The sequence below is a fragment of the Carettochelys insculpta genome, chromosome 1 (genome assembly GCF_033958435.1).
Source record: "Carettochelys insculpta isolate YL-2023 chromosome 1, ASM3395843v1, whole genome shotgun sequence".
NCBI lineage: Eukaryota > Metazoa > Chordata > Testudines > Carettochelyidae > Carettochelys > Carettochelys insculpta.
This window is the reverse complement of record NC_134137.1, coordinates 160767467-160783135: the sequence shown is the minus strand read 5'-3', so window position 1 is coordinate 160783135 and position 15669 is coordinate 160767467. Positions and strand designations below refer to the sequence as shown.

Genomic DNA, 15669 nt, shown 5'->3' with positions numbered 1-15669 from the left:
GAGGATGTTTTAGGGAGTTTTCATCAGGTAAGATGATAAAGACCCTTAACTTTATATCAAGGAGTAGTTTGATATGAGAATCTTACAAAGATGAGGCACCATATCTAGACACTTTGTGTACCTAGAGTCCGTATACATACCCACTATTTGTAACAGATTAATCAGACATCATAAGCTTTGTCCAATCACCACACCACAATTTTTAAAAGTAAAGTGCTTTTTTTAATGGCTAACCCTTGAACGTGGTTATTGCATGCACACGTCAGACTGCATTATCAAAAACTATAACATCCGAATCAAAAAAGGATGGAGCCTAAGCACTAGGGCAAGTCATTTTTTTTTCCTTTTTATTTTGTGTTCTAACAGAACTTTTGTCAAACATAGAGCACGTGAACACACGACAGTTTCCTTCACTGTTCTCACACAGAGGTGTTTTGAGAAGAGGAATACCTGGGAGGAATGTTTCTAAAGCCAGAGATAGCTTCTCCGTGTATTTCTTTTTTCATTTGTTTGTTTTTGTTTAATAATATGACAAAGCATTATAAGAAAAAACTTTTCTTAATAGTGTGAATATCAAATAGTACCCATCAATCCCTGAATCATGCTATTCAAAGTGCTTAAATCTACACTAAAAATAGAACAACAAAAGAGTACTCCGAATGTGGCTAAAGAAACATCTATCAATGTCTAGAATGTGACTGTGGTCAGATTGTTACCCTCTACATTTATTCCACATCCCAATCTTCATCTTAAAAACATAAAAGGGAAAGATAAAGGGAAAGGGTATTTAATATTATTTTTCTGGGTATTGGAAAAATTTAGAATCAAGTCAAATAAAGTTAAATGTCATCAGCCGCTGACAAGCATCTATTGATATCAAATAAATAACAAGCATCTCACAATCTGGAAATAATCAAATTTATAAAGCTGTTTTGAAATCTTATCTGCCCTGGAAGCTTCATTTTCATTTTGTGGATATTTGCTGAATGTCTGGGGGACACAATTGAAATTAAGAACAGATTGTAGGAAGAGACTCGAGTGAAATGTCAGATCAATAAACATTTTTCAGCAAATAAAAATCAGTGCACAGCCCAAAGCTGCTTTAACTGCTTTTGCATACACTGAGATTTCTTGACTGTTACAATATAAGAGTCATTCCTCAGACACTGTCAATATTGACCTACCCCACCAGATGCCCACAAACTGCGGGTCGCACATTTTTGACCAATCACATCTTACTAATAAGACCAAAATATTAAAACTTGTATTTTGTGAATATAATGATAGCAAGAAGAAACAAATCACACAACATCCATTATATTGGCCAACACTGGGCAGCAATTATTAAAACCCTTAAAAGGTAATGAGTGATTGTAATAATTTCAAAGCTGTTTCCTGGTGTTCATATTATATTTTTGATATTAAAAAAGAAGGGGGGCAGTGCTTTGAGGATATACATTGGAACAGTCCACTGGTTTCATTGACACCTGCAGAGAGTTTTGTTCTTTTAAAAGGAAAAAAAATAACTCTATTTCTTACATTTTCTAAAATAAAAAGTGAACTTTGCATCATTTGAATGTAAATATGGGTAAAATCCTTAGTTCATTAGTTCAAGAGATATCTGAACAGTGGTTTATTTATTTTTGTATGGGATTAATGGAACAATGTAATCTGCAGTCCTTAAAGATGGAATGATGCATTAAAAACCAAACTAGTTTATGAGTTTATTCAATAAACTTAATGGTTTTTAATGCTTCCACATCTGATTTAAATATTGATTTTGTATAAATAAATGTTTAGCCTTACAACATTGATGTTTGTTGGTATTCATAATTTCTTTTTTACTACCTGAGTTCTCATTTAAATCATATTGAAATTAATGTTTTTTCTTATTGTAAACAAGCTGAAACAAAATATAAAAATGCTGAAATGCGAATATACCATTGAAAAGTAATTACAGAGGTTGGAACATTAAAATACAAGGGGAATTCATACTCAGCAGGAGAGAATTGTTTTGCTCTTGCTTTTCAGAAAAGTCCATTTTCTTTAATACAATGTGACAAACCTCAGCTGATATTATCCTTCTCCTCCCTTTTGGTTTGGAAGCCATCAGCGTAAATCTCAGCAGGATTTACTGAACTTCAACTCCTGTAACATTACTTGTTTGACAATTGCAAATCACTTCATTTGCAGAATTTAAAAGGGGGGAAAGAAAAAGTAAAATGCTTAAAAAAACAACAAAACAAACACGCGCGCACACACACACACAAAACCCAGCTGCAAACAGATTCACACCATTCCAGAAGTGACTGAATTAAAACACATTCACACATTCACACCATTCCAGAAGTGACTGAATTAGGGTTGTTCTTTTATATAAATTAAATGGGTACAAATGAACTTATCCGTAAAACAAAAACAACCTCTACTTTACTTTCTACACACTCTGTAGTGGTTACTGTGAGGCAATTGATACAGATTGAGTATATCTTGCTGTTTGACAAGCATTTACTAAGTTAAATGTTAGATGATCAGACTGTCTGTAGTGTTACCCAGCATGGGACCTTGGAGGTGGGAGTAAAGAATGTAGTCATGGGATAAGTAATGAAATTGGAGCTCAGAATGATTCGCAGGGTCCTCCTAAGAACACAGGTTCTTCACAAGGGTGAAATGCAGCAGGCATGGCCTTCATATCTCAGGCTAGGCAGGCCAACAAAATGGATGATGCGCTTGATATCAACATAGTTTTGTCCAAGCATTCCCAAGAAATGTTTTTTTTAAAAAAATCTAAAACTATACTAATGGAGCAAAAAACATTTCCTATCTATACAGCAGTCTCTTCATTTAAAAAAAAAAACAAAACAACAAAAAAACCTGTAATATACAAATTCCAATGACGTATAAAACAAAGTCAAAAATGTGAATGGCAGGAGACATGGGTAAAACAGGAAGACTGATGCTACAAAGAAACTGCAAAAAACATATGTACAAGACCCTGTTTTTCCTCGTATTTTATAGATTGTAATGCATGTTTAACAGCAGCAGTCGAGGATGTAGTTCCAGGCACCAGACTGCACACTTAGCTCCTACTCAAGGGGGTCGGGGGTCCCCCCTTGCATTTCTGTCACCAAATGACACTTGATATACTGGTCTCCCGTGGCAAGAGGGGCAGGACAGCACTGTTTGTGTGAGCCTCATCTGGATTCTGCTCTCTGTTAGTTTTTGTCTGAGGCCGCTGCCCATTGATAAGTGTCATAGGGATGTTGCAGTAGGTATGCTGGTTACCTATTGAGGTAAGAGGCAGGGTGCCAGTGGGAGGTACATCGTATTCATAGCTTCGATAATAGTGTTTCTGGCGCATCTGTGAATGATACGTATTATGAAAGGTGGAGCGCAGATCTGGATGAGCAGTGGCAAGAGCAGTGGAGGTGGCAGCAGCCATTGAAATTGCTGAGACCGTCTGCAGTTCCCCAAAGGGCCCCTGCTCACTGACATCTAAAACCTGCTCATGTGTGATGGGTTCTATCCTCTTAAAAGGCATTTCGTACTGTAAACGTTTCCAGAATTTGGAATTCAACTTGTTGCATTTCGGTCCATGCCATTTAATGACAGTCAGAAGCTTGATAGTATGTTTCAGGGCCTCAACCTCCTGGTAATTCATAATTCCCCGGAGTTCACTGCATTCAATCAGTATCACTTTAATTTCTCCCGTCACTAACATGTTCCGAAGCCTGGTTTCCAGTTCAAAGATGCTCCAGCCTCTCCTTATCACATAATTTGGAGTCATTACAATGATCAGTCGCTTGCTTTGGTCTACACATCTTGCCACATCTTCAATGTAGGCTATAAAATAAGATAGTTGCTCAAGATTAGTCAAAGCAAGTATCTCACCCAGAAATCTCAGCAGAAAAAAAAGGGTTAAAACTCCCTATCCAGGAAGAGCTGGCTGAACCTCCTTTACTTTCTATGTGTTTCCTGAAAGCTTTTCATCTTAACTGAAAATAATCCCCAACCAAAGTTTTAGATAAAAGGGTGGCAAACGAACACATTTTTTGAAAGAGCACCTGCAAAATTAGATAAAATATTTGTAAAAATCATAGAAAAATCTCAGAGACAAGACATTAAGGGCATTATGATATTGCAACATATGTAATGGGTGCGTCTACACTAGGAACTCACTTCAAAGTTAGGCACTGCTTCGAAGTAGCTATCAGAGAGTCTACACACATTTTACCTTACTTCAAAGTTAACTTTGAAGTCGGGAGCCCAACTTTGAAGTCCTTACTTCATTCCTGGGAAGCAGGGTGTGTGTAGCTGTAGCTGTAGTAGCAGTAGTAGTACTTCAAAGTAAGCAACTTCGAAGTTATTTTTGTAGTGAAGACACAGCCAATTTCTTTATTCCTCAGATAGGAAATGTGCACAGCTGACTATAACTTACTTCCAGTGGGAATCAAATCTCTATCTGGTATGAACAACTTGTACCCATAATGCTTTTCAAGCATATCTGGTAGGATCTCAAGAGCAAATCGTTCTTCTTCTCCAGTTTCTTGATTCCATTGGTCTGGATCCACTTTGGTATAGGATAGATATGCATCATAATCTTTGTTGTCTAAAGAAAGAAAGAAAGAAAGAAAGAAAGAATGTGACTATTTTGACTTGATGGTCACATAAAAATACAGATTCAGTTCATAATTTTATATCATCAGCAAATGCTATAGGGAAAGTAACTAGTTTTCACTTCCAACTATGGTTCTTTTCATTTATTCTGTTTTGATATTGATGGTGTTATACCTGATTTACACAGATGTAAGAAAGGCCATGGTCTTACCTGGAAGGTGATTTCTTCATATAAATTTGTATGTGTGGATGTAGGGAAAGAAATTCATCTGATTTTGGAGTTATTTTATCAGAGGGAAATAAATCCATTAAAATAAAAATCTAAACCCTTTTCTAACCTTGAAACAATAAAGGAAATAGTTATGTTAATGTAAGAGTTGCAGTCTTCCGGACCAAAGTCCAGAAATAAAATAGTTAAGGTTAATTAGCATATGCTGCAAGTTTATATTGTAATCTTTTAGACTACTTTAATATACACAGATTGAACCTCTCCAGTCTGGAACTCTGTCATCCATAATCAGGCATAATTTTAGTTGGCCGGATGACCATTTACGATGGGTGAGGCCAAGTTTCCTGTGGTCCCATTAGGTTTGTTCACAGCCACCAGTCCTGGCTCTCAGCATTCTGTGGTGTTATTTAGCTGTAATTTACCCCTAAAGTCTTCTAAGAACCTAGTAAGCAGGGGAAGTGTTGGTAATGTGCTAGACAGTATTGACCTCCCATCATCCAGCAAATTTTCTCATCCACCCCTGGTCAAATCCTGAGGGTGCTGCATGGGAAAGGTTCAACCTGTACAATCCCTGACATACGTACAGTGGTCCAGAATGCACAGTCAAAAGGTATGTCTACACTAGGCAAAGTAAATAGACCACAGATACACAAGTCTAGCGATAGCACTTACATAGCTAAAATCCATGTATATGCACTCAGCTACCTTGTTTCTCCCATAGACCTCCCTTACTCCTCATGTCTCACGAGGAGTATGGGGTCGACTGCAGCCCTTGAGAGCCCATTTTCATGCTTCCATATTAGATGCATGAAATCAAACCCCGGAAGATTGATGCTGAGAGGGTCGATCTTCCAGGGCAGTGTATATGTAGCCAAATTGAATTAAGCTCAGTGCAAGACTGGAGAAGGCAATGGAGGACAAAGGCGGGTCTATGCTTTACTGTTGCTCTAATTTACATCTGCTGACTAAAGTAACTGTCCTAGCACCCAGGGACTACTGAGCACGAGCCCAGAAGCATTTAGTGTAAATGCTGTTCTGTTCTACCCTCAGTTTTTCCGTATGCAGGATGAAGTGGGCAGGAGGGTAGGATGTGAGCAAATATGTGGAATATAAACAAATTAAGAGACCAATGTTGATAAGATTTAAAGGCAAGAGTAACTTTATTTATATGACTAGTCTCATTTACTTTACATTAGTAAAGCTGCTAACATGGTTACATTTTGGCAGCATTGGGCCTCAGTGATGCAATTGAACTTATAATTAAAATATTATGGACTTCCTGACTTTAGAGTGTTTAAATTCGCACACTTAATGCTGCCGTTAATGTAGGATTTTCTATTTAATATGGTGCTCATTCATTTCAGTCTGACGGGGAAAAAAATCACCCTTTTCAGAAATTTGCTTGCTGTGCTTGTAAGACTGAATGAAAGAAGCCATCATTAATTTTCATTAGGAGGTCCATAATGCCAAGTGCTCTGGAACTAATTCAGTGGAATAAGAGGTCACATTTTGATTTTTGTTGTGAAGAAAGTAGAGAAAAATCAATGGCAGGAGTAATGAAATGTTAACATCCTTTAACTCTCTAGACAGTACTATGCATAGGCCATAGCAAATATCAATTGCTTGTAAAAAAGGCCTGATTGAATATTGTACTCTGTGCCATAAGTAATGTTATATTCATTCAATGCCAAATTCAGCTATTTACCAACAACACATCCTTTTCTCACTTTACTCCTTTTTACATTTTAGCAGCTGCTGTTTAAAAAAAAAAATAGCACGCAGAATGAAGGACTAGTGCTGCCTGTCCACACACAATTAATGTCACACATATGTCATGAGTGTCACACATATCACAGAGTGCTCTGCTCCCTTCTCCCTGCGAACTGTACACTCAATGCTCTAATATTCGCAGGGTATTTTTTACACCACAGCCACTTTTTATACCACAATCACACTGACAACTTTACAAACATATTATTTTGTCAAACACCATTATGCTTTCTTGTACTTGAGCTTCATTTTCTTCCACGTTGGAGTCAATTATGGAGGAGATGTGTTTGTGTGCCAGAAAACCAGAAAATCTCCCTGAGCTTATAAATGCTGTCTTCCTGGATAATTCCTCCAGTCATGCTTCACTGCAGCATTTGGCATATCAGAATTCATCAAGACGGAAACAAGTCTCATGTTACAAACCAATGACTTGTGACCTCTGAATGAAAGAGATAAGAGGTAGAGGCTGATTACAGAGGAGAAAGTATCTGAATACACAGAAATGGGGTGTATATCTTATATTATAAATTAGCCATAAGGTAGAGGGATTATTGAAAAACTTCCATACATAGAAGTGTGAAATTTTACCTTTTTTAAAATAAGGTGTTTGATTGAATTGATTGGTTAATTATTTGCTCCCTTATCTTTCCAGGTACTGAAGTTAAGCTGACTGGTCTATAATTCCCCAGGTTGTTATTATTTATCTTTTTATAAACTATCACAATATTGGCCCTTTTGAACTCCTGAGGAATGTTTATTTTCCATGACTTTTCAAAGATAATTACTAATGTCACACATATCACCTCAGACAGTTTCTGGAGTGTTCTAAAATGTATTTCATTATTCCCTGATTATATGAAGATTTCTAACTTCTCTAAATATTTTTTAACTTAGTCTTTCCCTATTTTAGCATCTGATCCTGCCTCATTTTCGTTGGCATTCACTATGTTAGATGCTACTGATTTCTTTGGTGAAAACTGAAGCAAAAAAAGTCTTTTAGCACTTATGCTATCTTCACTTTTTTTGTTATTTCTCCTCCCCCAGCACAGAGTAACATACCTACCCTGGCCTTGGTTTCCATTTTGAGTCTAACATACTTGTAGAATGTTTTCTTGTTACCCTTTAAGTCTCTAGGTAGTTTACTCTTCTGCGCCTTGGTCTTTATAATTTTGCCTTTGCAACATACTTGTATTATTTGTTTATATTCATCATTTGTCATTTGACCCACTTTTTGCAGGACTCTTGTTTGAGTTTCAGATCACTGATGATATCTTGTCATACTTTCTGTCTTTCCTATGAAGTAGGACAGTTTGCTTTTGTGTGCTTATTAATGTCTTTTTTGAAAAAACTGCCACTCTGTTGAACTGGTTTTCCCCTGAGATTTGCTTTGCATAAGATCTTATCAACCTATTCACTGATTTTGTTAAAATCTGCCTTCTTTAATCCATTATCTTTATTGTGTTGTTATCCCTCCTCTCATTCCTTAGAATCATGAACTTCACCATTTCATCACCTCTTTCACCTAAACTGCCATCCAATTTCAAATTTTACTTCACTAGTTAGACTGAGGCAAAATGCCATGCATTGACCTAATTCTGTAGGATTGACCAAGTCATAGGACAGATTAGGCCCCTTTTTGTCTCAAGAGATGGTGGTTAGCAGTGGTGGTGAGGCTGTATGAGCAGTGTTTGAGTCTGCAGTTTCTCTCATGGCTTATCCATCCAGTGTCGGATTTGCACGGTCAACTGCAATAACCGCATGTCAGTCTATTTCCAAATTCTTGAGTCCTAGAGATTTTCCTTCTAAGATGAAGTTCTTTTGCATGGCTTGCACATATACTATCAAAGAGCGATGTGCCCTGTTGTAGCAGTCGTTGACAGGTATTTTGATCTGATGATGTAGATTCCCAGGAGTTTGGATCAATGTTGAAATTTTTAATAGTGTTTTTGCATGTATCCTTGAATCTTAGCTTTGGTCTTCCTCTTGTTCTCAACCTACAGGACAGTTCACTGAAGATGATTTCTTTGGGAAGATAATTTTCACCCTGTCTTCTCTCATGAGCAAGCCAACATAATCTTCTGCTGTTGAGGATTACTATGAGGCTGAGGTATGCCAGATCTTAACAGGATATCTGCATTTGAAACTTTATCTTTGCAGTTGATATTCATAATTCTGTGGAGGCAGCAAAGATGGAAGCTGTTCAATTTTTTATCCTGGTTTGAGCAGGTGGTCCACGTCTCAGAACCATATAGCAGGATACTCAATACACATGCCTAGTAGATTAGTATTTCTGTTTTCGCTGTGAGCTTAGGAGTGTTCTATGCTTGCTTCATAAATCTTCCAAAAATAATAGCTGCTGCCCTGATTCTGATGTTCAGTTCTTTGTCCATGGATAGGTTTGTAGTGATGGTAAATCCAAGGTAACACAATTGTTGAACCACATCTATTGGGCTGTTACCCAGAATGACATTGGATCATTGAGGTATGCTTTGAGTGAATACAACAGTTTTCTTCACACTTTACATCAAGGGAAAACAACTTGCAGGCTCTAGACAGAGAATCTATCAGTAGCTGTGGCATTTAGCATAAGCAATAAATGCATGTTGCCAGAGATCAGTCATGTAGGAGATTAACACCTTTTCAATTGTAGGACAAAGGAGGGGATAGTGGGTTAGACAGTGTCATAATAAGCCATAAATGCAGAGTCTGTATTGAGTTTGTGGATTTTTAATATCTAGCAGTTACTAATTTAAGCCTCCAGGCTTTCGAACATCTTGTGCAGGTGCCCTCTGAGGACTAGGAAATCAAAGATGGTGGGATTGTTTTGGAAAAGTGTTTCCTGATTGATAATATGAGGTTTGGATTTTACCATTTTTCTGTGAGCTCATGAAAGAGCATAATAATAGTGTATTTCACCCACATAATTATTGTTGTGGCGGTTAATGCAGTGGATGTGATACATGATATATTGTGACACATTATGAGTTTGCAGAATTTCTCTTTGAGTAATTTGGGGAAGGATTTGATTGTACTCTACTTCAACCAAGGATTGAACAGAGACTGGGAGTGGTTGGCCAATTACTAAAGCAATGTCTCCATTCTTAATATTCACAACTCCACATTAACTGCTGATAATCGGCCACATCCTCCATGACTGAACAGACCTTGTCAACTCTGGCCCTCCTGTTGACTGGGACTCCCCCTTTTCATAAGCCCATATATTTAAACCTTCCTGTGGAACCCCCCACTCACACATCTAACAAAGCGGGTCTTTGACCATAAAAGCTTATGCTCCAAAATATCTGTTAATCAAAGGGCACCACAGGACTTCTTGGTTTTGAAGATACAGACTAACTCAGTTACCCCTCTGATCTCTATCCCTATAAGTTTTTAGCAAAGCCCTGACTGGGATGATTTAGTTGGGATTGGCCCTGTTTTGAGTAGAGGGTTGGACTTGATGACATTCTGAGGTCTCTTCCAATCTTATAATTGCATGATTCTAATTTAGCATCCTCGGTTCTAAATCAATTCAAATGAATTCAGCACTTGAAAAAAACAAAGGCAAAAACCCACAGCCAAAAGCAAAGCCTGGAGAAAGGACGACAATACGATCTCCTCTTTCAAATGAGAATTTACTCATTTGTCCTCATTAGCATAAGAAGTGCTATTAAAGCTGCTAACAGTGCATCTTCAGAATGAAAATGTGATTGATTGTTGCTTGCACTTTGGCTTTAAGTATAGATTATGCCATTTCAAAGATTTGTTTTTGTGACGTTTGCATGCATTAGTGATAAAGTGAATCACAGGCATTCACTGCCTGTTTCCTCCCACGCTTAGCAGGAAAAACACCTGCTAATTACCACACAAAGACAAGGAACCTGAAGACTTCATCTGAATCTTTTTTGTTGGTAATAATTCAGAGCAAACACTAAATATCACCTTCATATGTGAAAGCTCACATTTCCTTTAATTAGCTGATGATTGCTTTTTTGCTCTTTGTAACTGTTAATATGGGTAGCACACCTTGCACTCTATCAAGCTGGGTTGCACAATCATGTTATGTTATGTGAAGTGCTTCTACTGACACAAACCAATATGACCTATGACACCATGTAGCAGCCCCTTGCATATTGTAAGTGTGCAGCTGTGGCGGAGGGGGGAGGGGATGATTACTACTGTGTGCATTTTTGTGAACTGTTTATTACTTGACTCATTTGAAACAATTGAAAAAAAATGAAGTGAGGCTAGAATAAATTAAATTGCCTTCCCTTCCTCCCCCAGTCCTTAACACAGCTATGCAATGAAGGCCCCAGTTGCAAAGCACAAGTTTACTCCTTCTTAGACCTCCCTCAGCCACCTTTGTCATGTGACAGGAGTGGTGGGGAGAAGAAGGGAGATATTTGCATTAGCTCCACGAAGAAAGTACCAGGAGGGAATGAAACTAGAACTCCAGATACAGTGTGTAAATAATCCCTTTGGACAAGAGAAATAAACTGAAAGTGTGTCCATAGCCTACTGGTTACAACAATCACAAAGGATGGGAGATCCAGACTCATTACCTTGTGTCAGTGACTATTTATTTATCCAAAGAAATGGGAGCCGGAAGTATCTCCACAGAAGTTTCAGTCAGCACAAAGCAGCTTGTAACCCTACTCCCTGTAGCAGTGAAACATAAAGACAAACTCATTTCTACGTTCCCTGGTGTAGAGGAGACCCAATGACCTGCAGATTTGCCCTCATTGTCTAAACTGGCTGTGCAAGGTAGATATTAAGGGTGACGTGCTGGTATCACTGAAGTTAATGGCAGCTTTGCTATTGGCTTCAGTGTGGCCAGAATTTCACCCTAAACCTTTTGCATTGGTAATTCCAGGGTACACTTTTTCCATAAACTTCATTTCTATTAATGACCATCTTAACATCCTATGTACTCCCAGTAAGTCTGCAAAGTCATTGACCATTTGAAGCTATACCAGCTTCTTGAGCTGCATCATAGATGCTGTTTTTGATTTCAAGGGCTAAGAACCAACTGTGCCACACCCAAAACTCTATGCATATTGCCTCTATAATGCCCACATTAGTAAATGATTATGGAGCCTGTTAATATTTGTCTGTATGCAACTGTACCTGGAAAAGGATGTGAGACAATGCACAAAAGTTGTCTTATACTTTTCCAGCAGCAGAATGGTAGGCTCTATTTAGAACAAGTGCTGTTATATTCAGGGCCATCCCCAGTTGGGGTGTGGGGCCTGAGGCAACCCTTCCCAAAGTCCCAGGGTGCCAGGTCCAGGGTAACCCCCCACTGCAGGCCCTATCCCTGCCCACTTCTGTTTCACCCCTGCCCCACCCTTGCTCTGCCTTATCCCATCTCTGTCTCTGCTCTGCCCTCTTGCCCAAAACCCCTCTCCCTAGCATTGCAAGCAGGGGTTTAACCAGGGAGCTAGCACAGACAGGCAGGAGGGGTTGCCCCAGGCTGCACTCACCACAACAGTGGGAGCCAGTACAGCCGACAACCTGCTCCTCTCCGACTCCTGCTCCATTGTTGCCAAACATGTTGCATTCCACTGCACCATAGTGGCAGGAAGTGGAGTGCCCTGGGAATGGGGCTGGGTTGCTGCTGCCATGGTCAAGTGGAGCGCAGTTAGCTGGGAGGATGGATGGTGGGGAGGAACAGAGCAGGCTGTTGGGTCACTCCTGCTCCTGCCATCATGGAGAGTGGGGAGGGCTGACCCCTGCTGCCTTGCATGCGGTCTCTCGGTTATCCCCTGGGTCCCATGGGGCCTGTTCAAAGGACAACTGGTGTCCACTGCAGGGCCCCCCAAAGCACAGGGCTTGGGGCTACCATTCCAAACCATCCAATGGATAGGATAGCTCTGATTATGAGCCTACTTTATCTATTGACAGGTTGACCACCATTCAGCCCTCTGGGGGACTTTGAGGACTTGGATGGACTTATGGGCTGGAAATATTTTTGCTGAATCAAGCCAAAAGAATTAAACTTGTTGAGAAAAATATTTGGGAACCATTTCATGAAGTGTATGTGAGTCGGCCTTGGTCAGCCCCCTTCAAGCACACAAATTCTGTTTTGTGGCCGATGCAATGTATTTGACCACAAGGAAGCTAACATGGGAAAAACAGCATTGTTTGGACAAATGCCACATTTAGTCTTGCTAGGTCCAAAACTTACTTTTAGTGAACCTTCCTGCAAGTTTGGCTCTAAACCAGTCTCATGTTTCTAGAAATCCTGTAGAGCAATAATGACTGCAGAAACTCCTACTAGATTGAACAGAGCTAACAAAATGCAGATTCCTTTTCTGCTAAATGTAGCTAGCAAGCCACTTCTGACTTTAGCAGACTTTCCATTTCTAGTTCAATGGAAAACTTGATGGATAACTAATTCCCTTCCTTCTCCAGGGTACATTTCAGCTTTGTATAGACTCAGACATATCCAGGCTTTCAAGAGAAGAAACAGATATAAGAGACCAGATTCATCAGTGCCATATCGATTCAAAGGCAGTTTGATGCAGCAAGCTTTGATGTTTTTTTAATTACCTTGTTCAACAAGAAATTATTTAAAGAGGTATTGAGAGATTTCATATTTTCCCAAAGATTTTAGCCATTTCAAAACAATCTTAACAACTTCTGATTTGAGCAGGCTTCATATTTTTTGGCATAGCATATGCTGACTGACTGAATAGAGAGTCAGATAATCTGACAGCCCTCATGAGTCTTTTCTAAATTAAAAAATGTTTTCTTACCCTAACATTTATTGAATAGTAACAGAGAGCTAGCTGTGCTAGTCTAATTACAAAACATTGGAAAACTTCCTGACAACACCATCCTTGCCACCATGGATGTAGGGCTTCTGTACACTAACTTTCCACATGAAGATGGATTACAAGTGATCAGAAATACCATCCCTGATGTCACCACAGCCAGTCTGGTGTCTGACCTCTCTAACTTTGTTCTTACTCACAATTATTTCCGATTTGGGGACAATTTATACCTCCAGATTAGTGGAACTGTTATGGGCACCTTCATGGTCCCACAATATGCTAATATATTTATGGCTGACCTGGAACAACGATTCCTCACCTCTTGTGCCCTATTAGCCCTCCTTTACTTACGATATATTGATGACATCTTTATGATTTGGACCCATAGCATAGAGACTCTAGAAGAATTCCACAGAGACTTTAACAATCTGCACCCCACCATCAACTTGTGCCTTGACTACTTCACACGAGAGATACATTTCCTGAACACTACGGTCCAAATCAATGATGGCCTGATCAGTACCACACTCTACCGGAAACCCAGTGATCATTATACTTACCTACACACTTCTAGCTTCCATCCTGCACACACAACTAGAGCCATTGTTTACGGTCAAGCTGTTAGGTACAATCGCATTTGCTCTGATCCTACTGACAGAGACCAAAAACTACAATATCTCTACCAAATATTCATAAACCTGAATTACCCACCAGGGGAAATAAACAAACAAATCGACAGGGCCAGACGAATACCCAGAGACCAGCTACTCGAAGATAGGCCCAAAAAATGCAACAACAGAACACCACTGGTCATTACCTACAGCCCTCAACTCAAACCACTACAACACATTATTAAAGACCTACAACCTATCCTTAATCAGGATGTCACACTCCAGAAGGCCCTACGTGACAGGCCTGTTCTCTCCTACAGACAACCTCCCAACCTTATGAGGATTCTCACCCACAACCACAGACTATACCACAAGAATACCAATCCTGAAACTTTTCCTTGCAACAAGCCCTGTTGCCAACTTTGTCCACATATCTATTCTGGATATACCATCACCGGACCTAACCAGGTTATTCACAGAATCATGGGCACATTCTCATGTTCCTCAACTAACATCATATATGCCATCAAGCGCCAACAATGCCCACATGCTTTGTATATTGGACAGACTTCAAACTCTCTTAGACAAAGAATTAATGGGCATAAAACAGACATAAAAACACTCCTGATTCACAAACCTGTCAGCCAGCACTTTAATGGAGTGGGCCATTCTGTTAATGATCTGAAAGTCTCTGTTTTACTGAAAAGGAACTTTAATAGCCGTTTGGAAAGAGAGGCTGTTGAATTCTCTTTTATATTCAAGTTTAACACATTAACACGTGGTTTGAACCAGGATGGCAATTATTTGTGTCATTATAAGGACTCTTTTACTTACTTTGCTTTATCTAATTCTTGACTCCTTCCCCTCCTTCTGCCCCTCTGGCTCTCTGATTTGTCAACCTTGATTACTATTTTTGGCTCTCTGTGCCTTAAATATTGAGTCTGTTCTGGTATGGCTATGATTTCAAGAAGTGGGTTTGTCCCACAAAAGCTCATCACCCAACAGATTATTTTGTTAGTCTTTAAAGTGCTACTGGACTGCTTTTTTGTTTTGATAACATTTATTGAAGGTTAATATAAAAATGAAACTCATGGTTCATTTACATAATGGTGAGTCCATTTTAGTATTGATGAAAGTGAGGAACTGTTAGCATTAGTTTAGTCAGAGTGCAAGTATCTAATTTGAAAAATTCTCCAGCAACAGTAACTCAGCGAATAGACTTCCAGATTTTGGACCAAAGACAATCATGCTAATTGATCTGGTAGCTTTGTGGCATGCAACATTTGGGATTACATTAAGCTTCACAAATTCATTCAGTAGTGACTGAGGTTTAGAATTTAACTTTGTTTTCAGTTGGTCAATGGCCTTGTTATTACTTACCTCTGAACTGCATATATTGTAATAGCAATTGAAGAATTTCAGCAATGAGCTTTAATTTAATTAATTTCATGCTACCTTCCAATCATTCCATTAATTATTTTTGAATTTTAGAAAACTAAATTTCAGTGTATCTAGGGTGCTTTCCATGAATATTAATATAAACCCTTTTCCTAAAAATCTTGATTTCTGAAATACTGCTTATATTACTTGAAAAGCAGTAATAATTAACAGCATGTGCAAATCTAATACAAGAGGCCTGAAAGATTAAGACAGTGACATTATTTCACGC

At 38.9% G+C, this 15669-nt stretch overlaps 1 protein-coding gene across 1 annotated transcript in view; it reads right to left on the bottom strand.

Moving 5' to 3' along the window:
- Positions 1-3124: 3124 nt before the first annotated feature.
- IL1RAPL1 (interleukin 1 receptor accessory protein like 1) overlaps positions 3125-15669 on the bottom strand; it is a 588383-nt gene continuing 575838 nt past the window's right edge. The window contains exons 10-11 of the mRNA XM_074988202.1: positions 4439-4609; positions 3125-3843 (exon numbers count right to left, since the gene is read on the bottom strand). Coding sequence (XP_074844303.1) covers positions 3125-3843; positions 4439-4609 — 890 coding nt within the window. The remainder of the gene's footprint in view (positions 3844-4438; positions 4610-15669) is intronic.